The following is a 27767-nucleotide window of genomic DNA, read 5'->3' on the forward strand; positions in this document are numbered from 1 at the left end:
ACCACTTCCCTGGGGAGCCTGTTCCAGTGACTGACCACCCTCTCAGTGAAAAACCTCTTCCTAACGTCCAATCTGAACTTCCCCTGATGCATCTTCATTCCATTTCCTCATGTCCTGTCGCCGGTCCTCAGAGAGATGAGATCAGCACCTCTGCCTCTGCTGCCCACCTTGAGGAAGCTGTAGACTGTGATGAGGTCACTCCTCAGCCTTCTCTTCTCCAAGCTGAACAAAGCAAGTGACCTCAGCCACTCCTAAGTCTTGCCCTTGAGGCCTTTCACCATCTTGGTCACCCTCCTCTGGACACACTCGTATAGTTTGATGTCCTTCTTATGACGAGGTGCCCAAAACTGCACACAGTACTGGAGGTGGGGCCGCACCGGTGCAGCGTAGAGTGAGACAATTTCCTCCCTCAGCTGGGTAGCTATGCTGTGCTTGATGTACCCCCAGGGCACAGTTGGCCCTTTTGGCTGCCAGGCCACACAGTTGATGCTTAGTCGACTTGCCATTGGTCCAAACCCCCAGACCTCTTTCTGTGGGGTTGCTCTCCAACCTCTCGTCTCCTAGTTTATATGTATAATTAGTATTACCCTGACCCAGATGCGCTTGAAATACTCCAAATGAAATGCATTTGCTTAAACATGTTTTTATTATTATGAATAAAGGAGCAAAAGAGTACATCGGCAAGACCCATTACATATAGATACAGGGAAAACAATTTGAACAGTAACATGCCATATTTGGTCATGATGATTGAGCCAAAAAGGTTTAAGGAGAAAAATGAATTATAAGGTTTCTATAATGTGTCTTTAGAAAGCAGTGTCAGGAGCACAAAGCAAAAGCAAGTGCCTTGTCAGAGTAGGAATGGTTGGCGACAGTTTTGAGTTTAATCTGGGAGCATTCAAGTGACTAATTCCAGACAAGTCACCACAATGCTTGTCTCTAGGGAAACCTGGCTTAATTAGAAGGCTGCAATTTTTTGCATAAAACTTCTGCTGATAAATGGGGTTGTGTTTTTTCAGTGTGACAATTTGGCACTATTATTGTTAACTTCCACCAGGAACATCTCTGTTCATGCTCATGCTTTCTTTGGGTCCAATTTTCATTCCCTTAATTCTTCATCCATGAGTAAATAATATTACTCTGCAGGAGGAAAGGCAAAGGGCCTCTGTTTTCATGGCATAATTTCTCTGACTTTAACTTATTTTTTCTTTTAAATAAAGCCTTCCAGTTTTAGAAAATATGGATGAAAGAGAGAGTATGCATTTCCTTCTACCCTGGATATTGCAGTGCTTTGGGTCTTGCTGTGAGGGACAAATTCTTTCAGCTTCCTTCTCTTTAAGGGGAAAAGCATCTGCCAAAGAAGAGGATGCTGTTGGTTGGGTTGTGCTTGATCAAGAAGAGGAAAGGGTGGTCAGCCCTAAACTCTTCAGGGTCATTTGTAACCTCCACCTCAGCTTCTGTTGAGCCTATCACCTCACTTCCTGCTTCAGAGATTTCCACAAATGCCTCATGTATGGCTTCAGACATCTTCAGGCTCTCTGCTGAAGAGATGCCAGACAGATTGGCCAAAGGACTGAACAAGTCGGTTATACCCAAAGCCATTAAGACAGATGTGAGGTTATATTTTTCCTCAATCTTCATGCGGGGGAGGTAGACTTTAATTTTCCTCTCTTCCATGATATTAGGACTGGTCCACTCCATGAGTTTTTCAAAGGTGACTGCAGTCTCAAGCTGCAAGGAGACAAGCAAAAAAGATCTTTGGGATGAGAGCACAACTTCCTTTGTGGCAATGCAGTATCAGTGGTGGGTTTTTTTCTCTCTTAAACTGACTGCTCTTGGAATGGCATTTTTTCTAGGTGTGTACAGTATCTAGGAGAGGAAACCAAACTATGACTCTTTCTTCTCTGCTATGTCCTGCTTTCTACTTCTTTAATAGCCTCACTGCCAGTTAATTTTTTAATGAGATGGCTACTCACCAAATTTCACCTAAAGCTCTTCCCTATTTATCTTCTTTCCTTGGGAAATATATTCCAAAAATCATTCTGTGCTTTTGAGTTGTAAGCTCTATCTACTTTTAAGACATCCAGGTAACCAGGCCTTAATGGTAACCAACTACTAATATCTGAAATATCAGTTATTACTGAGGAGATTTAGCTGTGTTCAAATGCCTCTTCATTTTTGTAACTTAGATTCTTTTAGTTAGTGTGCAAACATTTCAATGAACTCTCATTTATTATATAACCTTCTATTCAGAATAACTATAGCCTGCTAATGACAATATCCCATGCCTGTATTCTGTTCATACCAGCAATAGTATGTCATGTACATTTTATTATCTGAAATTGTTTTAAACATGCCATATTCATTCCACCTTCATATTCAGTTTTTAGATAGTTTAATTTCTGAAGTTATGAAGGAAGCACGTTGAGCACTGCCAAACCAAACAATAACTACAACTAGTAAAGCTAACATGAACTTCCCAGGAAGCTCCTCAGTGTGCAGGAATGAAGACATAAAACCTTTAGAGTTCAAGCTGCTGGAGTAACAGCTGCTTAGCTGAGAATGAGCTGTTCTGCAGTGACCAATATTTAACCCACCACAGCAGTTCTTTAAGCAATCCATGCTCATCACAAACTGCTGCAGGACCACTGAGACAGCTGCATGCTTCTATGCAACAGTGCCATGTTGCCAGTGTTTGGATCTGTGCTGGTGAATTGTTTTAGGATAACTTTGTTGTGAACGGCTTTGCAGCACCTACATTTCACTATATTTATGGTTTTCTGACATCCAGCTGCCAGGGCCATACCTGCTCCAGGCCAGAGACATCATCAGGCAACAGCACCAACATGCTCAGCTCTCCGCTGGCATACGGAAGCTCCAGGATCTTAATTTTCTCAGAAGCCAACACTGCCACTTTAAATGAACCAATCTGATGCATCACCTGCACAGGTTTGCTTTCTTGCTGCAAAACCAAATAAGATAACATAGTTTTTACAAAGATTATTCTTAGAGTGTAGAAATGTCTACTTATGGTTAAAACTACTGATTCCTCTTGTTCTAGAAGATTGTGTAAGAACTTGTCTATCCTCTTCATAAATTCTAGAAGACACCGTTAAGTTGATGTATGCCCATGTACCTCAGTCATTCTGAAAGGCACTGCCTGGGTGTCTTCATCCTTAAATGCTTTCTCCCACATTCCTTTGAAGTAAATGGCGTTAACAAGGACCATTTCAGTCTGGGGATCCACAGAGCCCGGCTGAAGGATGTTTTTGATCATTCCTTTAAGAATGCGTAGGAAAAGAGAACACATTTATATAATACATCTGTGTATAACACATCTTACTTGGCAATCACAACATTAAATAAAGGATATAGAATTTGTGGGGAGGAGGGTGTAGGGCAGGGACAATTTTTTGGTGTTGCAGCTGTAATCTTGTACTTCCGAGGTTGATTTGCTCACTGCTGTTGGCAATAGCTGTTGTTTCCCTCTCTGTAAAGAACTATAATGAGAGTTACAAGACCCAGAGACTGACTTGTTTTAAAATGAGTAAACCTGTATATTTTGGGATAACTGGAAAAAACATTGGAACATTTTATCCCAGGATGATCTCCAACCCAAACAGTAAACACAAATACTTCTTTCTTCAAACCAAAGTTGAAAGCAGAAGATAGTGGGAAAGAAAACCAGAATTTTGCTCTGCTTTCTTCTTTTACTTTGTTCTTGTTTATTCCGCAGTCCTCACACACATAGCAAGCTCCTCCCTTTGTCCCTTCCCACCAGTGGCTTAATCACGGCCTGGTTTTCTCTTTCAAAGTATGACACCACACCAGAGGTTGTGTGATTGTGAATATTAATATCAGTTAAAATTCAGCATCTTTTTTCTGTGTTTGCTCTTCAGGCCATGTATTTCAAGCATGGGAGAAAGGAATGTTTTGAGGGGGCTGGGAAGAGACTGGAAGAATGGAGGAACCACACTGAGATGCAGTGGGTTAAAAATCCCAATTGTAGTATACCTCTTTCTGTGCATTTCATACACCTCCCTACCATTCCTTCAGTCTGTGGTTTTCCATTGCCCTTTACCTGTTAAGGTTTCTCAAGTACCTTATGACTGCATTCCCTACTCAACAGGCACACAACAACTCTGGGAAGCTTGAGGGCAAAGGTGAAAGAATCTCCAGATTCTCAACATTAATGTCAAACCACTTGTCAATGTGTACAAAGCATATTCTAGCGCTGTCCCTTTCATCAGGACTGCAAGTATTACATACCCCCAAAGCCCCTAAAGTTATAGGGAGTCCTCTAAAAGGGATGTGTCTGAGGAAAAAAAAAAAAAAAAATCATTTAATGATAGTTCCATATCTGGGAACTGATCTGTTATCCAGGAGAAGGAAGAGAGAGGGAGGTTTTGGGTTTCTTTTGTCTCCTGACTTAAGTGTTCTCATGTGCTATTCTCATATAGCAGAAGGGAAAATCCCTGTGCTGGCAATTGGCTTGCTCTTACCATTTGTCTGACTTTCAATCCAGGAATTGATGAGCTCTCTGGCTTGATCTGCAGCTGTTTGAAAGCTGATTGTTTCCAAGCCTCCTTCATAAAGTTCCTTCACACATTGTAAGTATTCCTGCAAAGGAAGAATATGCAGTTTTCAGATCAGAATGTCAAAGCATTTTGCGAATGTGAAATGTAAGACTGAAATCAACACATATGAATAATCTGCTTATTAAGGCTAATCAGTAAACCATGTTTCTAGTTCTTAAGCATCTTAAAATTTGACATTCATTGCTTCAAGCAAGATTATATGCTTAAATTTTAGAAATTATTTTCCATCACTGAGTTTGATCCAAAAATTACATTAATTTCAGTCAAAGCATGTTTTTTTCATTTTGCCCACTTTTGGACTTTTTACTTTGCAATGGTATTTTCTTTTAATTTCTAATAAAAGTTTCCTTTCAATAGGAAAACTTGGCATATTTTTGAGAACCTGAAGTTACTGTTCAAATTTGTTTTACAAGTGGAGAAAACAGTTGGAGTTAACTCTTTCCAAGAGAAGTTACCTTTATTAATTATACCTTGACATGATTGCATCATGATTGTATTTTGCACAAACATCTTTTTGGCTAGGCACATTTTTTCTCAAGACTGTAGAGGGTTAAGGCTGTGATAGAGAGAAGTCATGAATCCTGTCTTCCATATGGATGAAAATTTCTTTAGCAGAACCTAGACTTCTGACAGCACTTTTGCGTTACAAAATGGTACAGTTTTGACATGGAGATACACTCAGATCAGATCTTAGACCAACTCACCGGTAGGATTGGGTATGTCTCTTCAGCATAAAGTCTACTGGCAAAGCTGAGTGAGTGATTGTCACTTGATTTGGTGATTTGGGTGAATATGTCTTTAAGTGAAGTATGGACGCTTACAGATGTGCTGCACTGAATCGTTGGCATGGATACAAATAAAAAGATAGATGATATTCTAATTTTAGTACTTCGGTTTTTCAAGCTGTATGACAAGAGTTCAGACACTTCTGGTTTCAAAACTATTGTTCATCCTGTATGTCTTGTTACTATAACTACACTGATGTAGTAATTTTCTAATATATGCAATTCTGTACTGGTTTTCTACTGTAATTTCCTCATCCCTCTCTCAGGGGGACTCTTAATTACCCACTACAGTCATCTAGCTCCAGCAGATCAGGTAGGCTTTCCTCCATTCCCGAACAGTCCCATTTAACCAGTAACACCCAGCTACCTTGTCTAAGCATAAAAATATCTATAATTTTCCCTATTTGCCCAGTATTATGGTGCTGGGTTTCATCTTACACTTGTTCTGAATCCTCTGCTACCTCCCTTCTCCCTCTATTCTTTTGGACAGAGTGTTTCCCCAACAGCTGGATGCAGAGCACTAGCTGCTCATTGGAGAGGGGTCAGAACTGCTAAGAGATGGCTTTATCTGCTAGATTTTGCTCCCTGGACAAAGTGACATAGAGGAGATGAAGTTATTTCTGTACCTGAGATTCAATACTCTCTCCAGATGCTGTGATTTTATCAAAGGGAACAACCTGCAATTGAAAATAATAGTAGTTGAAATAACAGGTATGACAAAAAAAAAGGTTATGCAACTGAGATTAACACATGAGGTTTGAAGTAAACCTATTGGCTAACTGAGAAGCTGGATGACTCAAAAGGTGCAAGCCATCTGTACCATCTGTGAACAGCTGTGCCTACTGTCGCCTACTTAGATGATCTCGTTTTCTATTGAGCATCTAGAAATCATCTCCAATGTGTGCTATTAGTAATATTAACTTTATTCCAGGTAACAAGCCAGCCACTCTCTACAAAGGAGGTGAGACCTATAGAAAACTCACGTGAAACATTCTGCAGTGTAGAGACATGTTTTGGCTCTCTCCCTGGAGATTTTATCTGCTTTCCTTACTTTAAACAAAGGACCACTGGAATGTGATTCTCTTTGAGAATCCTACTGCTAACAATGATAAAATTAAAATTTAAATCCAGTTTCAAAATTTCTGGCTGATGCATTTTTTTAACACTGTTGGAGTTTGAGATGGCCACAGCTTTTGATAACTCTGGATCCAGATTTTTTAGCCTCTGAGCTATGCAAGGAACATTGTCATATAATTGGGTGCTAAGGCTCTATTGAGCAGCAGGAATGTTAAAATCCATAACTGTAGCCTCACCTTATCTATCTGAGCCCTGGTGTTTTCTCTTGCCCCTAGGTAGACCATGGACAGAGCTGAAATGATGCTCAGGGGGGAGTAGAAGATGTTCTCATTGACATGCTGGACTTTCAGCTCCTTGAATATATCAAAACAAAATTCCGAGCTTGCTGCACCGATGGAGCCCATTCTGAAACCGGTGTTGTCTAGAGCAAACAGCAGAAGTACAACAGCAGCGTAATGATGGAATACCACACAAACACAGCACAATGTACTTTAATAGTTTTTAGGTGATGAAATATAAACAAGTAGTTTTGAAGTCATTCTGTGGTAACATGCTTATGGCTATACGCACCTCTCATGCGTGTTAGAAACTGTATTCATAAATCTATTTCCTTCTGCATTTGTATTCAGTTGCCTTTTTGGCAGTAAAGTTACTCAGAGGTCTTAAATCCGTGTGGGATTTCTGATTCCCTTTTCAAAGCAGTCAAACAACAATTACCTGTACTTATTTTCATTCAGTGGAGACTAGAATTCCTTGGTACTGTGTAGTACCTTTGATGAAAACAAGAAAATATGATCTGTCTTTGATATACTTGCAAAGATGGAAATTTAAAGTGCAAATTTTAGTAGACTTGCTGTAGGTTTGGACAGATATAAGCAAAAGCAGAGGCTAGCTGACCATTTTTATTTTCTAAAAATAAATAAGTGCAGTAAAATATCTATCTGTTGCACAGTACTTACTGTCAGTAGATCTTAAAAGACTTGTATCTTTACCCTTGTTTTAGTAATGGAAGCATGGATAGGCAATATAATTTGTCTAAGGTCGCCTGGTTTAGAAGAGAGACTGATGCACAAAATTCATATTCCACTCTATTGTGCTTTCAGATATAGCTTGCTTTGCTCAAATATATCTATGTATACTGCACTATAACCTTTCTGAGAAATCAGATTTTGTTGTGACACTCAGATAGAATAGAAATGCAGACATGATAAAATAGCAATGGCTACCATAATACAACGCTGTTAAATTAATATTTGTTTGTGGCATAGAGCAGTAAAAGCTTTATATTTGTTTCTGTCTGAGGCTGCTATAAAGTTCTGGACAGTTTGAGTCCTGTGTAGCCACTGTGCCTATATAAACACAACTTTTGAGGTCAGCATGAATCTAGTTTCCTTCCTGTGATTTACAGAAATTGTGAAAGTGTGTTGTCTTTCAAAATCTAGCCCCTTATGAAGGTGCTTAATGCTGGGATCTCAAGTTTGTCTTTGGAGTATTAAACCCCACCCAGATTTTTAGTGACCATGCTCATGAGTATGCACATACACTCACCTACACATTTCACTCACTTTCTGTATACAAGTTCGCATTTATAGATTATTGTAAAAATATGTCTGTACACCCACACACATTTTTATCTTGTGTAGTGTTCACCAGCTGTATTTTCCAGAGATGCAACTGTTAGAGAAATTTCACACTGAAATAAACCTAGCAAGTTCACTGAATGCCACAGTTTTGCTCTCAGTGCACTCTGTTGAATCGGATGCCAATTAAGCAAAGATATTCTTTTGCCAAAATCAAACTTAAAAGATACTGAACAAGAGGATAAGCTGCTCTGAAATAAAATAATACTTTAAGCACAACGAATAAGCTTTTAAAAAGTCTACTGAAAACAAATACTCAGGTTTTACACATAATAAGAGTGTAGACCGCGTACACACAGGTCAGAAGATTTGTAGAGAATAGAATGTAAATATTCTGTCCTTAAAGATACCAAACACAGTGCAATAATTGCTTTCCTTTTAAGTTTAGGCTCAAGCAGTAAATAACATAGTGAGAAGGTAAATTTTCCTGGAGAAGTGCTTACCTTTTGAGCTTCAGCACCAAAGGCAATACAGCTTTCCAGCTGTATGTAGACAGACTGGCTGAGGCCTTGGGAATTTATACAGTCTGAATTGTGACCCACCCGCTGCTGCCCTTCAGAAGTTTGACCTTTGACACCATAAAAATAATTTAATTGGATTAGGTCAGTTTTAAATTTCAATGAGTCCGGTTTTGATTGAAGGGAGAGCAAATATTAGTTTTTTATTCTATGTAACAAAGTGTTTTCCACCAGTACAACAGGACTGTTGAATTGGAGAAAAGACTGGGAAATAACGTTCATTTTCCTTTAAGCCTCATTTGCAACTTGATACTGGGGTGTTAATAAAAGCAAAAAATGTGACAACCTCAGTGATGGAAAACATAATTAGCAGTTATTAGTCAATCTGTCAATAATTAATCAATTTGTTATTAAGGTTCTAGTAACAGACCAGAACTCTCTTTCAATTGATCCTTTCTGAATGTACAAAATGCAGTCGAGCCATCCTAGACAGAAGGCAAGTGAAAACAGGACTTGGCCTATTATGCTACTAAAAAAACTGGGAAATAAAGAAGATTGCATGTGAGAAAACCAATTGAGATGAAAGTCAAATGCGGGCCCATTTTCTTTGAAAAGTTGGGATATTTAAAAAAGATCTTTTGATGGGTGTGAACGTTTTATAGCAAACTATTTTATTCTCGGCGAGTAATAGCAAAACATAGCCCCAGACAATGTAAAAAGTAGTCAATTCCAAATATATTTTGTGGTATGCACTTGCAATGTATCTCTCAGATCTTCCATGGGTAACTTAATGGTCTGGCAAATGATGGAGGAACTGTGAAATCCAGCTAAAGGAGTGTTCATGGTCTGTGGGACAATCATAATATACAATAGCAAATATATTTCAGTTATAAAAGCATTTCAGTTATAAAAGCTATTGTTCTGTACTGAAATAATAGAATGGACAAACAGTAAAGAAACCATTCTGACCTCTGTAAAACACTATGTGATTTTTAAAAAGTCTTGGGGGTGGGGCACGAAATCTCAAAGTCAGTACGACATAATTCTTTAGAACATATATGGAGATGGCTGTGATCTCTGTTAAGGAGAAGAGGTGGGCTCCTATACTGCTGTCAAAAGTTTAGATGGTGCAGTTTTCTATGCCTCAGTCTGCTTCCTTCTGAGAAAATAAATGTGACATTGAAATCAACATTCTCCTTGCTGAGTTGTTGTCACCAAGGCAGTCTGAGGACTTAAGCAATACAAGATTTAGTGGAAGTGTTATTTTTTGTTAAATCTCTACTCCACATGTATCAGCCCAGTGGTTTGGTTTGGTTTGTTTTTTTTGTTTTCCCACAGATAATCTGACAGATACGTATCTATACTTAAGCACAGAATAATTCTTCTAACTTTTTAAGTCAGGCCTACTGCTTCTGTTTCAGCCTTTAAGAAAGCCTAAGAAGCTTGTCTGCTCTTTTCTGATTATAGAGGTGCTTCTCAGAAAACACTATACCTACCTATAAAATATGTATTAGTACGTTGATGGAGAAAGGGAATGGTGAATGAGTCTCCCAGGTGCATTGTTAATCAAAAATCGCCACCATCTGGTCAATCTAACACCAGTAATGAGTTGCGTACATGTATTCTACTTAGTTTTTTGTATCAGTTTGTTAATATACTGATCAATGTAGACCAGCTGGTCCTGTCACACTGAAACATCCTGGTGAAATATCATGGAAAAGAAGGATAAAGGATAGTTTAATCTCTCACTGAGGCAAGGAACTGTTTACCAGCCAGCCAGGTGCTGGAGAAATCCAGCCTCAAAGAAATGCTTCCAGATACTTTAAAGCATTAAGACAGTGCCACCACAGCTGAGAAGAACAGTCAAAGATCTCCTTGAGAAGGAGGCAGTAAGGAGGCAGTTTTAGTAGGAAAATTTCAATGTTTCTAGAGGCCTGGTCTGAGGGCATGCCACATGGATACAGCAAGGGAACTGGGCAACTCATCTAGTACCTCAGCTTCTAGCCGAGTACCCAATAGTTTGGTGTACCAGTGAGCCAAGGCACTGAACACTTAAACAACTATCCATATTCCCTCTTTTGTATCCAATGGCAGAGTGGGTCCCATTTCATTTGTGTAGCTCAAAAGGTGAGGTGGTACCACAGACATCAGGAGGAGCAGAAGTGCTTTCTAGTTCTAGCTGGCCAGAATATCTGGCATATAATAAAACAGTGGGAGGTGTGCCTGGACCCTGAAAGTCACAGGGAGTGTACCACACCTTGCTTTGCTTTTAAGCTTCATGTCCACAAAATAGTGGTTACCAGGAGCCCTTCAAAGCTGAAGATGAAAAAGCTGAAGATAACATGCCAAAGTGGGCATATGCTGATGATACTAAAATAGGAGCAGCTGTGAACTCCCTCTCCTCCCAAGAGGCCTTGCAGAGAGATCTGGATAGACTAGAGAGCTGGGCAATAAATAACTGTATGAAATCTAACAAGAACAAGTGCCAGCTTTTCCACCTGGGTCAGGGTAATACTAATTATACATATAAACTAGGAGACGAGAGGTTGGAGAGCAACCCCACAGAAAGAGGTCTGGGGGTTTGGACCAATGGCAAGTCGACTAAGCATCAACTGTGTGGCCTGGCAGCCAAAAGGGCCAACTGTGCCCTGGGGGTACATCAAGCACAGCATAGCTACCCAGCTGAGGGAGGAAATTGTCTCACTCTACGCTGCACCGGTGCGGCCCCACCTCCAGTACTGTGTGCAGTTTTGGGCACCTCGTTATAAGAAGGACATCAAACTATACGAGTGTGTCCAGAGGAGGGTGACCAAGATGGTGAAAGGCCTCAAGGGCAAGACTTAGGAGTGGCTGAGGTCACTTGCTTTGTTCAGCTTGGAGAAGAGAAGGCTGAGGAGTGACCTCATCACAGTCTACAGCTTCCTCAAGGTGGGCAGCAGAGGCAGAGGTGCTGATCTCATCTCTCTGAGGACCGGCGACAGGACATGAGGAAATGGAATGAAGATGCATCAGGGGAAGTTCAGATTGGACGTTAGGAAGAGGTTTTTCACTGAGAGGGTGGTCAGTCACTGGAACAGGCTCCCCAGGGAAGTGGTCCCAGCGCCAATTCTGTCAGAGTTCAAGGAGCATCTGGACAATGCTCTTAGTCATACAGTTTAGTTTTAGGTAGACCTGTGAGGACTTGATGATCCTTATGGGTCCCTTCCAACTTGAGATATTCTATGATTCTATGAACCTATGCGTCTACACCTCATAAGCTGTTTTCTCACACTGTTTATAGTGAACCTCAGAGCTGTGCCACTATATGCACCCTTTATTCCTTTTTTGTTCAGAGCCACTTTGTGTTCAGAGGTTTACTTCTATTTCTACTGCACCGGTCTTCCATTGCTGATTATAAGATTTGGCCAGTATATTCATCTCAGTCAAACCTGCCTGCAGGTGTCCCTCAAGCCTCTCTCCTAAACAACCATGATTCCCCTTCCCTTAATCTAGTTTATCGTACATGAATTACCTAAGTGTCCAGACCTGTGTCACAGGCACATCTGATCACAAACAGCCTGTATTTTAGGACCTACAAACATATCCAGCAAGCAGCTGCAGTTTTGTCAGTGATCGTTTTTTCACACCATCACACTGCAAGTAGAGAACAAAAATTACCCCAGAGTTGTTTTTCATACCTGGTGAATTTGACTTCTGTGTAGTGTCCTGGTTCCAGACCTGCACAACAGTTTTGTATGTGTTTGATGTAGAGCTTTGTTTCATTAGTTTTACAAAAGCCATGTTTTCTCTCCAAGAATCAGAGTTTCAGGTTCAGAACAAACCCACAACATGGAGTTTAAGAAGCTCTGCTCTGATAACATATGAGAAAGACATGCCACACTCTTTTCTAGAGGCCTGTTTTGGTTTTCTGTGCTCAGACTGATAATTAATGCAAGGCCAGTTGCAAGCAACAGAATCTACCCACGATCAAATGAAGATCTGGATGAGAATAGGCCATCAGGATTACATCAACACACAAAAGATCTTGCATAGTCTGCTTGACATGGAGTCTAGAGAGAGTAAGCAAACCTTCCTGCAGTTGGAAGGCTACCTGGAACTACTGGCATTGGATTGCCCTGTCCAGCACAGCTGTGCAAAGCAGTACGAACAGTTCTGTCACACATCCTTGCTTGACAATGCTTGTCCCAAGAAAGAGGTCAGCTAAGGCTCTGCTGCCCTTTCCTCTGCCAGGCATTTCATTATGGAGCTGTCCCTAAACCAACAGACTCTTAAGTACCTGAGCCTTGGACACCTGGGAGTATGAAAGGCACTTTTTATCCAAATGGATATGAAGTCCAGGTCAGCTCGCAGACCAAAGCCTGTCATCCATTCACAAAAACCTATGCAGACCTCGAGATTTTGTTCTCCTTGTTCCTGCTCTTTTGCCAGTAGGGAGGAGGATGTTAACTGTTTTGTGTTTGTCTTCATTCCATATTGTGAATCTGAAAGCTGCCTTTCCATGAGGGACAGAAACAACCATTCACAGAGAGAGAAATAATTTTACCCAGAGTGACTGCAGCTGACTGTCTAACTGCAGACCTTGGTGCTGTAGCTATCAATGATGGTTTCTATCTCAGTTGTTCTGTGGGACTGTGTTCTTTACCCACGCCAAATAAAATGAGGTGTCTGGCCAAGCTCCTTCAGACAGGACATTGTAGCCCACCTGGTGACTTTCTGCAGCAGTGCTGTGCCATTCTGAAGAGATGGACATTGTTGCCTGCAGTGCTGTCTTGATCTCTCACAGATTGTGACAGGGGCATTTGTCATTGCTCTTGATTGTCATTGGGATATCCCATATCAGGTCTTACAATCATTTTAACCTGACATGGGCTCAGCCTTCATTGTACAGCCAATGATTTCTTAATGCTCCTCCACAAATATTTCATCTGACATAGATTCATGTGGCCTTCATGGCATAACTTTCAGTGATCACATCCCATAGGCCAGCAACAGATTGGATGGGAGTATCTGACCCAGAACCTGAAGGTTTTCCCATGTATGGAATTTGAAAAGAAAAAATTCTCTGGAGGGAAAACTGACAAAGGATGTGAAGGGCAGTAAGAAAAGCTTCTTTAGGTAGAACAGCGAAAAGAAGACTTAAAAAAAAAGTCAGGATGATTGGGGAAGGTTCCTGATGATTTGAAAAAGTGACTAATTTTCAAAAAGGGAGAGGAGGACAATTCAGGAGACTACAGGTCTCCACAGTCACTGAAAAGGTGTAGTACACTGCTGCAAGGCACTAGGGCTAGTGTTCATTATGATCTGTGTTAAGAAAGGCCCTCAGACTCTGTAAGACATTGCTTAAAATAACATTTATTGCAGCTAACATTAAAAGGAGAAAGAGGATGGTATAGATAATCTTACATTCCCTCAGATGCAGGGAATCCCAAATTGTGCAGCACTGGACAGACCACCAGTCAAGGCATGTCATGCAGTGCAGGTCCCATCCATGGACATAGATGTTCACTGACACTTTGGGCTTTAGAGTTCTTGCAGGATTTTCTAAAGAAGAAAACAATTGCATTCATTTCTATTGTGAAACAAAAAGATGTTCATAAGAAAATATGCTGCTGCACTTTACAGTAAATACAAGGACAGGTGGTGCATTCAGCCATGCCAGGTGGGAGCTACCTACATGTTCCTTCCTTCTGACTGGCATGCAAAGTTTACTCTGCAGCCCAGGGGTATGTGCAGCACAGCACAGGATGGGAAGCCAACCTATATGCTCGGCACAGCACAGGCCTGTGCCTTCTTGTGTCAACTGTTACGTAGATCACTAACTCCTTGATGTAAAATTGCATTCAAGTTCAAATCACTACAGAAGGCTGTGGAGCAAAGCCTCCTGAGAGTATTTCAAGACACATGAAGGAATAAAAGGTGATGGGAAAAACCAGCATGGATCTACCAAAGTAACTCAACCTCATTTGTTTCTAGGATAGGAAGAGGAGAACAGAGGATGCAAGAGGAGAACAGAGTATGTTGTATACCTTGACTTTAGTAAGACCTTCAGCATAATCTCTGAGAGTATCCTTTTAGCCAGATCAGAGAGATATAGACTGAGTAAGCAGACAATAATGTAGGCAGAAAATTTTCTGGACTACCAGGAGCAGCAGGAGCAGGACTGCTCCATGAGGACAGTGAGCTGGGCCAAGCGTCACCCCAGGGTGGGCAATGCCTTAATCAACTGGTGCCACACCACAACGTCTGACCCCAGGGAGGCAGAGCAGAATGCCAGTTACAGGGTCCATCAACAGCTCCGGACACAGCACGAGAGGAAGCAGGGCCAGGGTCTATCTGGGAGCCCAGGATCAAGGAGCAGTACGAGCTGGCTGCTCCCTATGGGATGGGAATCACAGGGATGAGAGACAGCAGGATAGGACCCTCACTGACCAGGGCCCAGTCCCATCATGGTACCTGAGCAAGGGAAGCAGGGAAGACCCTGAAATGATGGCCAGATTCAACCAAGTATTTGGATCATAAGGCAATATCATAGTGACAGGGCAGGTCCAAGGTCCAGCCAGCAAATCATTCTGCAAGCTAGGATCAAGAGGCCCCACAGCCGGGCAGGGCAGGGCTGTGGGGATTTAGAGACTGGCCCTACTGTGGTGTCACTGGGGCAAGTGCTGATGGCCCTGGGGGGTGACATGGGGGCCTGGGCCATGAGCCAGGTAGGGGAGGCACCATGGGAGGTCAGGACCAGCAAGGGCTGTTAGCACCCTCAGGGCTCAGGCACAGCAGCCTCCCCTCTGAGCAAGGTGAGTCCTCACTCCTTACAGAGACCCAGGCTCAGGAGTGGCTCAGTGGTTATGGGGTGTTGGTGGGCTGTTTCAGGCGACAAAGAGCCAGGGCAGGGACAGCAGACTGGAAAGGGACGTGGCTTGAGAGGCCTGGGGCTGAGTCAGATGGTCAGGCTGCCCTGATGGGCCCCGGAGACTGCGGGGGCACAAGGCGGGGGGAAGGAGGGTCCAGGTGGCTGGAAGAGGGTTCACTCAGGAGCCTGGGGCAGAGTAACAGGTGAGTGCTGTGGAGAGATCAGGAAGTTTTGTAAGGACAAGGCCCTGCATGACTAGAGCCTGGGCTCCTCGGTGCTCAGCAGAGGGCTCAAGGAGGCTTCACTGTCAGGGAGCAGCAAGGGTCAGCTTCTCCCCAAGGAAAGACAAACCAGGAGGCAAGGGGGATCCCACAGCCAGCAGGGCGGGAGCCTCACCAGCCAGGGCTCAGTCCCACAGGATTTGAGCAGAGCAGGCCCAGAGATCTCAGCCAGGTCCAACCATGAGACCAGATCATACGGCAATATCATGGTTATGAGGCAGGTCCAAGGACAAGCCAGGAAGTCAATTCACACGTCAGAGCTAGGCTCAGGTCCAGTGATCACAAGGAAAGGCCAGGGTCACACTAGGAGTCCTTGGCCAGGCATGGGCACAGCTGTGTTTGAACTAGAGACTGGTATACGTCTGATATAGCACAGAGAGACTGAAGGTCCAGAGCATAGCTTAAATAGAGCTTCTGGGCACATTGGTGTGGGTAGAGGCTCCAGGTGTGGCTGGTCAGGACCATTAAAGGCTTTTCAGTGCACTCAGGGCCCTGTCATCTACTTAGGAGCAAAAGAGATGGGCCTGGAGACAAGGCTACATAGCTTGGGTATGATGTCCATCAGGAGGCAAGCCTGGAGACAGGCACACCTACAGTGTACTTCAGGCAGGGACTGAAAGGCCAAGGCCTAGCTGAAATGAGCTTCTGTGGTGGGCGACAGTCTTGGGGAGTTTCATATAATTTCTTGCTAATTAACATTTTTTTGTTTGTCAGGTATTGACAAAAATAAAGGTAACAAACTATGAAACAGGCACATAGACCATTCATCCCCCTTCCCCACACTCAACTTCAGCCCAAAAACTCCCCTTCTCTGCTTCCTAGGTTCAGCTTTCTTGTTACACTCGCTGCTTCCCAGTCCCTTTGGTGAAGCAGCTGGCAATGAAAAAAGTTAGGGTTGGTGCATAAGTGTTTCTGTCTGCCAGTTGTTGCTGCTCACTTTTTTCCTGTGCTCCAGTCTGCTTTATGGACTGCAGTTCCACAGGGATGTTCTTGCTCCAGTGTCAGCCATCTGTGGGCTGCAGTCCCTCTGGGGTGTCACTGCCCTGGCATGGGTTGCCTGTGGCTGCAGTCCCTCAGAGGTGCCTCCTCTGGCACGGAGCACTTCCTCCCAAGAGTGTGGCTTCAGCTGTGCTCTCAATAACATCTTCCATGTGTCTCCTGTTTTGTTTCACCAAACACATCTTTTACATTGCTTCTGCCACCCTTTCTTAATGACACTTGAGCAGAGGTGGCATATGCTCCCCTGACACTGAAGATTTGGCATACAATGAGTTCTTTTCATCCATTCCAGGGCCAGCTGCAACTGGCTGTGACTGGCCAAGGACAGTTCATGTCCTCCTCTCACAAAGATCACCCCTAGTACCAAAATGGTGCCAGTGCCCAATACAGCCTCCTGGGCCCACATGCAGAGGGTGTCGGGGAAGGCTTCTGTTAAGGCTGGTCATGCCATCAGGGTCCTAACATTGGCTGTTTTCAGTCCTGGGACTTTAATAGCTGGTAGTATTTTCTATATATTTATTACCTCTCAATGGATTTCTCTTCCACTGTTTTGACAAGTCTCCCTTTAAAATCAGGTAAAATTTTATCATCTCCAACATTCTTTGACCATGAAGTCCATTATTCAGCTACCTGTTTGTTGTCAGATATCTCTATGTGGCTTTGTTAAACTGCTTTCTACTAATTTCTTTTAATACCCTTAAGTTCCTGTGTCAGAACAGGTACTGAATAGTCAATCTCTGCCATTATCTCCATATCATCCAGGACATCACAAACCTCTGCTCTTGAAAGATCCCTCTCCTAGGAGTTTGTCTGCCTGGGTGTAGGCACATCTGAAGCAACTTGTCCAGCCTTGAGTCAGAGTGTTGTTTGTGATAGAGCTGTGAGATGCCTCCACAGGGGTCTACACCCCCCTCACTTGACAGAAGCATTTAAACTGAGTTTTTTGACTGTGGTCCTTGCTACTTTGCATGCCTGAGCCTGGCCATGAACCTCACTGAGCTGGACCCTGTAATGCAGCACTGCACAGGTTTGTTTTGGACACTATTAACAAACTGATTAAAATGCAATTTATTGGAGATAACATGAGAGGGAAAAAGGAGATAACGTAGATAATTTCATGTCCCTTCAGATGGGGAACCCCAAGCTCTGTGGCACTGGACAGATCTTTATTCAGGGCACAGCACACTGTGCATACCCCACGTATACAGAGGTTCACTGGTAGTGTGATCTTTACAGCTTTTGTAAGTATGTTCTTAGAAGTAAACAACTCTGTTTATCATTTCGACTGTTGAAGAAAAGTATATTTGTATAGAAAGATGCTGCTTCGCTTCAAGAGAAAGACAAGGATGTGCTGGCAGCAACACCACCAGGTGCCAATCCAGGGCCATCTAAAAGCTCCTCTGTTATGATTAGCAAGCTAAGTTTATCCTGTAGGCACTTGATACATTCAGCACAGTATAGGCCTGGAGGCCAAGCAATATGTAGAGCATAACATAGCACAGCAGAGCACAAGCCTGTGCCTGATCAGGTCAACTTTTCTGTGGGCCACTAACTCCTCAATGTACAACACTTCTCAGGTTAGGACCACTACAGACCCTTACCCATGGACTTAACCTCCAGGCTTTATATTTGACCTACCTCATCGCTACAGACTTGTTTGGGAATCACTGGACTGTGGCGGTAGCACTGGGGACTGTAGCACTGAATGCTTTATCAAGGAGGCCCCTGCCCTGCTGGCCTTGCTGTCACCTGCTGCACTGGGTCCCCTTCTCTTGCTGAGCAGCCTCACCCCTGCCACTCCTTTGACAATCCCCTCTCTGCTGTCTCTTTTCTGGATTGAAGAATCTTAGCTCACTAGCCACAAGAAAAAGAAAATTGAACCACTGCTCCATGTCAAATCCTTCCCAGCTTTCAGTCTGATTCAGCATGCTGTGCTTTCTCAGATATCATTTGGGAGCCCAGGACACCTTTCCCCCCTGGAGGTTCCCTGAGCGCTCTTCCTCTGGTGACTATGATTACAGCATACTGCCCACAAAGTCTTGTGCCTTCAGCCATGGATTTGGTTTGCTTAGAAGGTAAGCCTTTCTTGCAAGTCAAATGTGCAGAGAAGTGTGGAATGGTCTCAGACAATTTTGTTCCCCAAAGGGCAGAGAAGATATGTCAGCTCCAGCCCTTCTCCAAATGACATGAGAAGGAAAGGCACACTTAGTCCACAGAGCACTTCTAATGCTGTCCTGTGCAGCATTAAAAAGAATGTGATTGCATGTGGCTGTTTTTGTTACACAGACGCCTAGCAGTACTGTGTATCCAAAACAATGCAGCACATAGTGAAAATGGATTGTAGCAGATGAAGACATGGCAATTTATTGACATACCAACTTCAATCATGCTGCAAAGGAACAAAAAGGACTATTGGACAATATCTAGACTTTGTGGGAACTATGATTCATTGTCTTCAGAGCTCAGAAGCAGCAGGCAGTACTTGCTCCCATCATGGCTGCTCTTCCCTTATCCCTTTGTAACACCCTTCGTGCTGCTTTTTGCAGAATTGCTTCCCGTGGGGGCAGCAGCAGCCACATTCACCATGGCAACTCCTTTACAGCAGGTCCTTCTGGCCCAGACCAGCAACACACAGGCACAATTCTGGGCCCAGCCATTGATGCAGCAGGCATAGATTTTATTAAATTTTGTTGAATCTCTGCTTTTACCTCTCATTTTTGCCTCTACAGCGAACATCTTCTCCTTCATAAACCAAATAGCTCTATTGCTTATACAGTATTTGACTGTGATATTATTTTTTCGTTGAGGGCACAGATATCTTAAAAAGCCTCTGGACTTTCACCAAATAATATTTCTGTCTTTTTCTTAAAAATTTACTGGGTTCCAAGCACAGTGCCACTGGTCTACATTTTCAGGATATTGATCAGGATCATCTGTTTGCACAAAAAATAAAATACGAACAAAGCTGGAACCTACATTAAGCTCCCAAACCTAGTTTTCAACAGATGTCTGCCTTTCAGAAGACTGATAGATATCGCTTTGTATCCCTAGCAACACCTGAAGGACCAGTTTAAAACAAGAGTCCAATGCTTCTGTTTCACAGTGAGATTAAGTAGACTCTGTGACTTGAAAACCTCTCTCGTATAGTTTTAGGAAGCTGCTTACCATTCTGCCTTGATTTTCTCCATTTCTTTGCTTTAAAATAATCATCAAACAGAGGAAAGGTTATGCAACAGAATAGCTATTTTCTTCATGTTATGTAATAAATACTTCCATAATAAATGTTGATAGTTTTACTATTATTGTACCTAGAAAATGCAGAGTGGCAGACATGCTTATTTCAGGTTAATAATAGTTTTATAATTGCTTAATAATCTTACACACTCTGCCTCTTAGGACAATGTCTTAGAAGTCCTGCCTTTTTGTTTTTCTGTTTGGTTTTTTTTTTAAGTTGTAGCAAAACTCTGTTGGCTGCTTTTAGCTATAAGGAAGCAGAACATAATGTACACAGTAAATCTTGAAATGCACACGTCCTGAAATACTTCTTTGCTTGAATACTTTTGTTAATCATAGCTAATCCTTTATGACTGTCTTGGGATGACCAGTATTTGCAGTTCTCCCATAGACTTCATAGGGGGTGTGAAAATGTGTTTCTGTGCAGCCAGCATCATAATTTCAAGTTATATTTAATGCTGCCTTTACAAATTATTGAGGCAGTTCCAAATACCACTATGTGTTTCCTTTTTTTAATGCTTTTTAAGTACTGATACTGTAATTTGCAGTTCCGCATGTGTGTCCCAGCAGAAGGGAAATTGCTTAACTCAGCAATTAACACTAATAATCTTCTGAATTAGATAAACTGTAACCTAAAGAACCTTCCCTTTGAAGACTGTGAAATAGGAAATACCACCTTTAGAGGATTATCGCATCAAGAGACAGTTAGAAATATTTCCTCATATGATTCTTGTGGGTATGAGAGAGATGAAGCAGTCCACCTTTTAAGAAAAACACTCTTCTCATGTTTTTGAAGTTATTTCTCTTAGGCATCAACTTGATATATTTACTTAGACAAAATCTTTTAAAACTATCTGGAAATACCATGACAAATTCAAATAATTTAGTTATTTGATATGCTATTTGGATATAAGCTCAAGGTAAGTATAGGAGCTGTAACATTTACCTTGCTTAAGTTCAAAATTTTTAAAAACTTTCTTAAGCTGCTTAGTGACTTTATGTATGGGTATATTCTGGTTTTGAAAATCGGATCCATATCCTAGTCTAAACCTCTCCTGTCAAGAAATACTACCCACTGTATCATGTTTCAGGTTGTGTGGAGCGATAACCCAGAATAGGTAATGACACATTTTGTTTGCAATGCATTTATTAGAATAAATAGAAGGACCACCAATTAACATTCATAAATCAATGATATGTCACTGGAATGAAGACAGGACATTATATCAGTCAGGAAGGTGTTCTATTTGGAGATGGTGGTTTATGAAGAAATTGTAGGCTTTCTGTAAGCTCCCTCAGAACAAGAGACAGCCTTATAGTATGTGCACCAAAAAGAAGACCAAATGCATTCCTGAAAGTCTAGAATTTCATCTGCAAGTTGTCAATCATCAATTCCAAGATGGTAGCCCAGCATGTTCAAGAGAAGGGACCAGGATTATTCTGAAAGCTGCGTTTATTTCACAGAACTCCTATGAAGAAACCAGTTTCTCAATAGCAGTGGCAGGATTTCTCACAAAAATCAAGACACTAGCCCTGTCTCTCAAATAATTCAAAGGGAAATATTCCTAAGCTACCTCCTGAAATTCTCATTCAATCCTGGATATAAGTCCTGAACACAAGTCGCATGAACAGAAATACCTGCACCTAAAGATCTGAAAAGTCACATGCTTCTTCAGGAATATCTCCCTAGATATTGAAAGCTTTCCACTTGGAGAAAATATTGAAGAGAAGAGATTAAACTACAGTGTTAAGGTAAAGGGGGTCTATTCCTGAGGGGAAGGGAAGCATTATTTCCAGCTCTTTCTTTCTCTAGGGGGAACGATATCTACCAAAGAAGAGGATGCTGTTGGTTGGATGGTGTTTGATCAAGAAAAGGAAAGGGTGGTCAGCCCTAAACTCTTCAAACTCAGCGGAATGCTTCATGTCTCCCATCACCTCAGCTGAACCTGCTATCTCAGTTCCCTCTTCATTGACTTCCATGTACACCTCATGGACGGCCTCAGATATCTTCAGGCTCTCTGTGGAAGAGATGCCAGTCAGATTGGCTGAAGGACTGAACAGGTCAGTCATGCCCAAGGCCATTAAGACAGATGTGAGGTTATATTTTTCCTCAATCTTCATGCGCGGGAGGTAGACTTTCACTCTCTTCTTTTCCATCACATTAGGACTGGTCCACTCCGTAAGTTTTTCAGAGCTGATTTTGTTCTCAAGCTGGAAAGAGAGACGGGGAATGAAATACCTGAGACAAGAGTGCAATGGCCTAAATGGCTGTGTTTATACCACTTGTTACAATTTATTTGCATTTACTTTCTGTACACAATAGAACTGATATTTAATCTTAAATGTATTTGTTTATCCTGTATGCTTCCTCCAGACTATAGCCTATAGCTCATTGTCTTGATGAAGTTCTCCAAAACTTTGTCATCTGAAAATTATGTCATCAGATCAAAGCTTTTTGTGTGAAAATACAGCTCTTTAAAACATCAAATCAAATTGGCTCCAAAACTGTACCTCCTGGAGCATATTCTATTGATTCTTTCCCTCATCTTAGTTCATTTTAATGATACTTTTCCCATTTTCTGTTAGTCAGCTCTTGGAATGCTTTCCTCATCACTTCCTTTTTCACTTGTCCTTGGACAAACTTTTCTTGGTTAGCAAACCGTTGAGTGCTCTCCTGGAAGTTGAAATCACTCAAAATGAAAAAAAAACCCCAAAGCTGCTAGCGTGTCTGTTTCTAGTACCTATAGAGATCGCTGCATATAGCAACATCCTTTTCTGCAGGGCTACAGCAGCACCGCGCTCCTTTACCTTTGTTTTATTAGGTTGAGTCCAGGGCTCTCCTAAGAGGCCAGTCTCTGCCTGAGCACCTGGTAGCACCTGGGGGGCTTTTGCGCTCCCCTGCCTGCCCAGCACAGCTGCGGCGTGGGCAACTGTGATGTAAATGGACAGCAAAAGGTCTGACAGTCGCCAAGTCCCACCAAAGTGATAACTCTTCTGCTTCCCCTGCCAGGGCCATACCTGCTCCAGGCCAGAGACATCATCAGGCAACAGCACCAACATGCTCAGCTCTCCGCTGGCATACGGAAGCTCCAGGATCTTAACTTTCTCCGCAGCCACTGCTGCCACTTTGAAGGTACTGTTCTGACACATCATTTGCACAGGTCTGCTTTCTTCCTGCAAAAGCAAAACGTGAGGTGATGTGACCAGGCAGCAATTTTTCCCTTGAGGCACGCAGATGTGCAGGCCCCTTGAAAGGGGCCTTTGAAGAAGAGCTGTGTCTCCATCTTCCGCTCTTGCCTGCTGGTGTGCTCTGGAAGTCTGGTCAGACACAGCTCTTAGAAACACCCCTTGGCCTTTGGCCCAGGTACTGACAGTGAGGGGCCCAGCTAAATCACCTGGGCTGTGACAGCAACAGGTGGTGTGCGTAACACCCAGACTGCTGGCTGTGTAAGCCAACAGCCAGCCTGGCCAGAAGCTGTGCCCATGCCCTCCTACCTCCGTGCCCTGCTAACCTTTGTCACTCTGAAGGGAAATTCCTGAGTGTGTTCTTCTTTAAATGCTGTCTTCCATAGGCCTTTGAAGAAAATGGCATTCACAAGGACCAGCACAGTGTCGAGATCAACAGAGCCTGGTTCAAGGATGTCTTGGATCTGTCCTTTAAAAAAGAAGCAGGGCAGGAAGGTGTAAGACTTACCTTCTTTAGTGCACACAAATACCTGCAATGAAGGGTGTGGGGTTGGGGTGCCACTTTGTGGAGTTTTGTTTTCATAGCAGTAAGTAACCTGCCCTTGCTTGACTCACATTTTCTAGACAATATGAGGCAAGGAAGACAAATATATAGATTATGGTAGGTAGGGGGAAAAATCTGCTACCCATTTTTCAGTCCTTACCACTTGTCTCTTTCTCCACCCAGGAATTAATGAGCTGTCTTGCTTCCTCTGTAGCTGTTTTGAAGTTAACATCTTCCAGCCCTGCTTCATAGAATTTCTTTGCACACTTTAAGTATTCCTGTAAGGAGAAGTATTGCAGTTGCTAGACTGATGAAAACTTGAAAATATAGAATGTGAAATGAAGAAGAATATTTAGAAGAAGAGTGAACTTTTACCCTGTGTTTGAGTCTGTCAGTCATAGCTGTTTTCCTGTAACTGAATCTTAAAGCTGGACAAGAGAGACTACTTCACATATTTAGGTCTGGCACTTCTTTCTTTTTCTTCAGATAGAATTCTAAGTTAAAATTCTGAACCATTTTCTTTGTTTTACCAAAATCCTTTCTGTTAACAAACATTTTTAAGGACAGACAATGTTTGTTTCCTTCTCTTTATGCCACTTTCTATTTTGAATACTGGTTTCTTATGTTCTTAGGTTTCAAAAACAAAGCTTCCTTTCAGTGGAAAGATTTTATATTTGGCTTTGAAAAAAATCCAAATTTTACAATTTCAGTCTTCATGCTTTCAAGTCATAAAATGTATTTCATTTCCCTTAAAAGTTACATTTTTCAATAAAAGCCGTTTTCTAGCAAATGAACAGCAATCTCCATTACTCCCTGTGACTGTTGCAACATGGGCATATTTTATGCCAGTATACTTTTGCCTGGCCTCCACCTAACAGCCACAGGAAGGTTCAAACCTGTTCTGAACCAGTTCCCCTCATGGCTCGCAACGACATTTTCATCAACAGACAGTGGACTATTGTTGGTGGTCCTTCTCTAGGGTAGAGTCAGAGGGGCCTTTATGGAGAATCTTGCTGAAGTCAGGTCACAGTACAACTCACCGGAAGAATGGGGTATGTTTTTTCAATATAGAGTCTGTCAGCAATCTTGAATGAGTATGTAGCATTTGGCACAGTGATGTCTGAGACAAGATCCTTGAATGAATTGCGGATGTATTCAGAAATGCCACACTGAGGTGATGACATGAAAATAAGAAAATACATTGCATTAGCTGCTTCTTCTCTAGGAAATAAGACCCTAAAGGGTTGTCCCTATCAGTTAAGGGTCATGCTGCAATGGAGTCCTCCCCCACAGACATAGGACTGTCACCTTTGGGGCCACAGCAGGTGCTCCGGTGATGATGCATTAAGCCAACAAGTTCATCCTTCTCAAGATAAGACCCCTGAAATGTGCTTTTTGTAAGAGTGCAGTTGTGTTCCTGTCACTGAAACTTCTTGGCTCTTCTCTGCTCAGCACCTTCCTGCCCTGCTTTGGAGTCTCGCAGCTGCAAGTCTGACTGCTGTACCCTGGCTCCAGGTGCTGAACCCTTTTCACCTGCTTTCCCCCAGCAGCACCTGCCCAGGAAGGCACCCTGGTGCCCAAAGATCCTGACCCACACTGTCACTTGTTCTGGTGCAAGATGTGCAACCTGCCCTCTTCCCCTGGTTTTTAAAAAATAGGCGAGTTACAGCCTCCTTCCCTCCCTCCACAGGTCTCCTTGGTTTGATAGCATTACCATAGTTTTTGACAGGGTCTGAAACTGCCAGGAGGAGAGGCAGAACAATTCCAGTTTTGGTCTGAGGAGAAAATAAGACAGAAAGGGAGATCAAATTATTTCTCTACCTGGGAGTCAATAGTGTCTCCAACTCCTGTAATGTTATCAAAATGAAGAGCCTGCAAGAGAAAATGGCAGTGGTAGAAATTACAAATATGACCAAAAATTATGTGAATCTGAGATTTACACGTGACACTTGAAGTAAAGCTGTTGGCTCAGAAAAAAAAAAAAAAGAGCTAACTGAAAAGAGAGAAGAACTAAAAATTTACAAGTGAGCTTGCAACTGTTTTATGCCCTCTGTGGCCTTCTTGGAAACTGTAAATACCACTATTTGCTTAGATTGTATTTTTTCTAGTGCGTGTCTAGAAATTAACTGAGTTACATATTATGTACTGCTAATAATATTGTCTTCCTCTCTTCCTGAGATTTATCTTTGTTATATATTAAAAAATAATCTAATCACATTATCCAGAAATGTCAGAATCTAGAAAAAAAATAAAGAAAATTTGCTGACTCATAATCCATTTTGTTATTGTCCTTGAGATATTTTTTCCTAAGTCAAAGCTAACTGCCTCTCGTAGTGAAAATATACATCTTTTTTTAGTATTTTCTCTACATGACTCTCAATCCGGTTCTCCATTTTGTGACTTTTGCTTATTTCTTGTACATTAAAACAGGTAAGAACCTCATCAGTGGATAATGTATTCAGTGATGTTACTTAGAAGGAAAAACAAACATAACTGGAGGTCACTTTACACTCATGTAAGTAACTTACCTTCTCTATCTGAGATTGAGTGTTACCTCTCGCTCCCAGATAGACCATGGCCAGGGCTGAAATGATGCTCAGGGGGGAATAAAAGATGTTGTCGTTGGCATGGTGGGCTTTCAGCTCTTTGAATACATCAAAACAAAATTCTGCATTTGCTGCAGCGATGGAGCCCATTGTGATCTCAGTGTTGTCTAAAGCAAACAGAGTCTGACTTATTACAATGAAATGTATTAATGGTAACATAAGAAAGTCGGTGCACTTGAACCCCTGAACTTGGTGCACAGGGTTTTTTTCAGCAAACAGAATCAAGTGGTGTGGATTTAAAAGGCCAACATGCTTTTGGATTCATGAGCAATCAAAATGCTGGCTAGCTACCAGTTATGCATAGGCTGGTGATTCTTTTATTTGAAACTTGAGCTCTCATGTATTTGCAACCATATTGTTGAAAATGTTGCAAAGAATATTAGCTACCTTAAAAGAAGCCCACTAAAAGTCATTTCTCATCTCTTAAGGAACAAAAAGACATAGATTTGTTCTTAGAATCTTCATTTTTTTGAGACTTCAAACTAGGTTCTTCACTATAGTTTTTAACATAACTTTTAAGATCAGTTAACAGATCAGCCCTCTATGATCCAAACTACAGTTAATTCCAGTATACAATGTGCAAGTCTGAAGCAACAGCGTAAGTTTTGCTAGATCTACTCTAATTTTAACCTAGTGTAAATGGAAGCTAGGTTCTTACACCATCTACTTTAGAGGTCTCAAATGTTAGCAACATTACCTTCACTTTTTTTAAAAATAGGATAATGAAGGCACAGCAATGGAGACTGCAAATGAAATGCCAAATTCATCTAGTTTATGACAACTGTCTACGACTAGTATGTTCCATTCATTGTTGACTCAATTATATCTCACTCTGTTTTAAAAAAGTGTTATTTAATTTTTATTGTCACCCTTTCCATAAAATCCACCTTTTAATAAGAACAGTGCTTGTTTAGCCTTGTGTTTAATTTGCAGAGATCTTCAATATTTAAATGTTTTTTTCTGCCCTTTTTCTAACATTCTTGTAAAATTTTCCCTGTAGTTTGAGCACCTAGCATTTCATCTAACACTGAAGGGGAAGATTTTTTTCTTTTTTAGTAAAGAAGACAAGACAGAGTAGAAAATGCAATACTGTGAAGTCTAATGCAGCACTATACTGTTTATACCATTTATAACTTCCTACATGTTGACACAAGCAGAGAGAACCTTGCTAGGGTGGAATTTCCTCTAGCTCTTGGGGATTTTCAAGCAGTGCAAACTTTAATTTGTTTCTCTCCATGGCTGCTAGAGAACAAAATCCAGGATACTTTGCCAGATATATATCACAGTCCCTGTGGAATTAATGCATTCCTGTGACAGTCATCTCTTAATGTGGGATAATTTGAACAACAGTGCATCTAGCTCAATCTCTCTTAAATTGAACCACTTATATAGGTGAGATAAGGTAGCTATTTCTTATTATTTACAAATTCTGCTAGCTATTATAGTTTAGGTTTTAAGCTCCATTTATGGTCTTGGTGAAGAAACATACTCATGAAGGAAATGTGGGGG

At 41.8% G+C, this 27767-nt stretch overlaps 1 protein-coding gene across 1 annotated transcript; it reads right to left on the reverse strand.

Moving 5' to 3' along the window:
- Positions 1-1335: 1335 nt before the first annotated feature.
- On the reverse strand, positions 1336-26355 carry LOC142053699 (uncharacterized). Its single transcript, XM_075085723.1, has 14 exons — positions 26181-26355; positions 25474-25524; positions 24693-24821; positions 23813-23930; positions 23435-23577; positions 22941-23096; positions 21734-22133; positions 6697-6881; positions 6010-6060; positions 5303-5431; positions 4503-4620; positions 3137-3279; positions 2807-2962; positions 1336-1731 (listed from the first exon to the last, which is right to left on the reverse strand). The coding sequence occupies exons 1-14, from the start codon at positions 26346-26348 to the stop codon at positions 1336-1338; spliced, it is 2343 nt and encodes a 780-aa protein (XP_074941824.1). The 5' UTR covers positions 26349-26355.
- Positions 26356-27767: the final 1412 nt, after the last annotated feature.

This window comes from Phalacrocorax aristotelis, chromosome 2, assembly GCF_949628215.1.
Source record: "Phalacrocorax aristotelis chromosome 2, bGulAri2.1, whole genome shotgun sequence".
In the NCBI taxonomy this organism is placed as follows: Eukaryota; Metazoa; Chordata; class Aves; order Suliformes; family Phalacrocoracidae; genus Phalacrocorax; species Phalacrocorax aristotelis.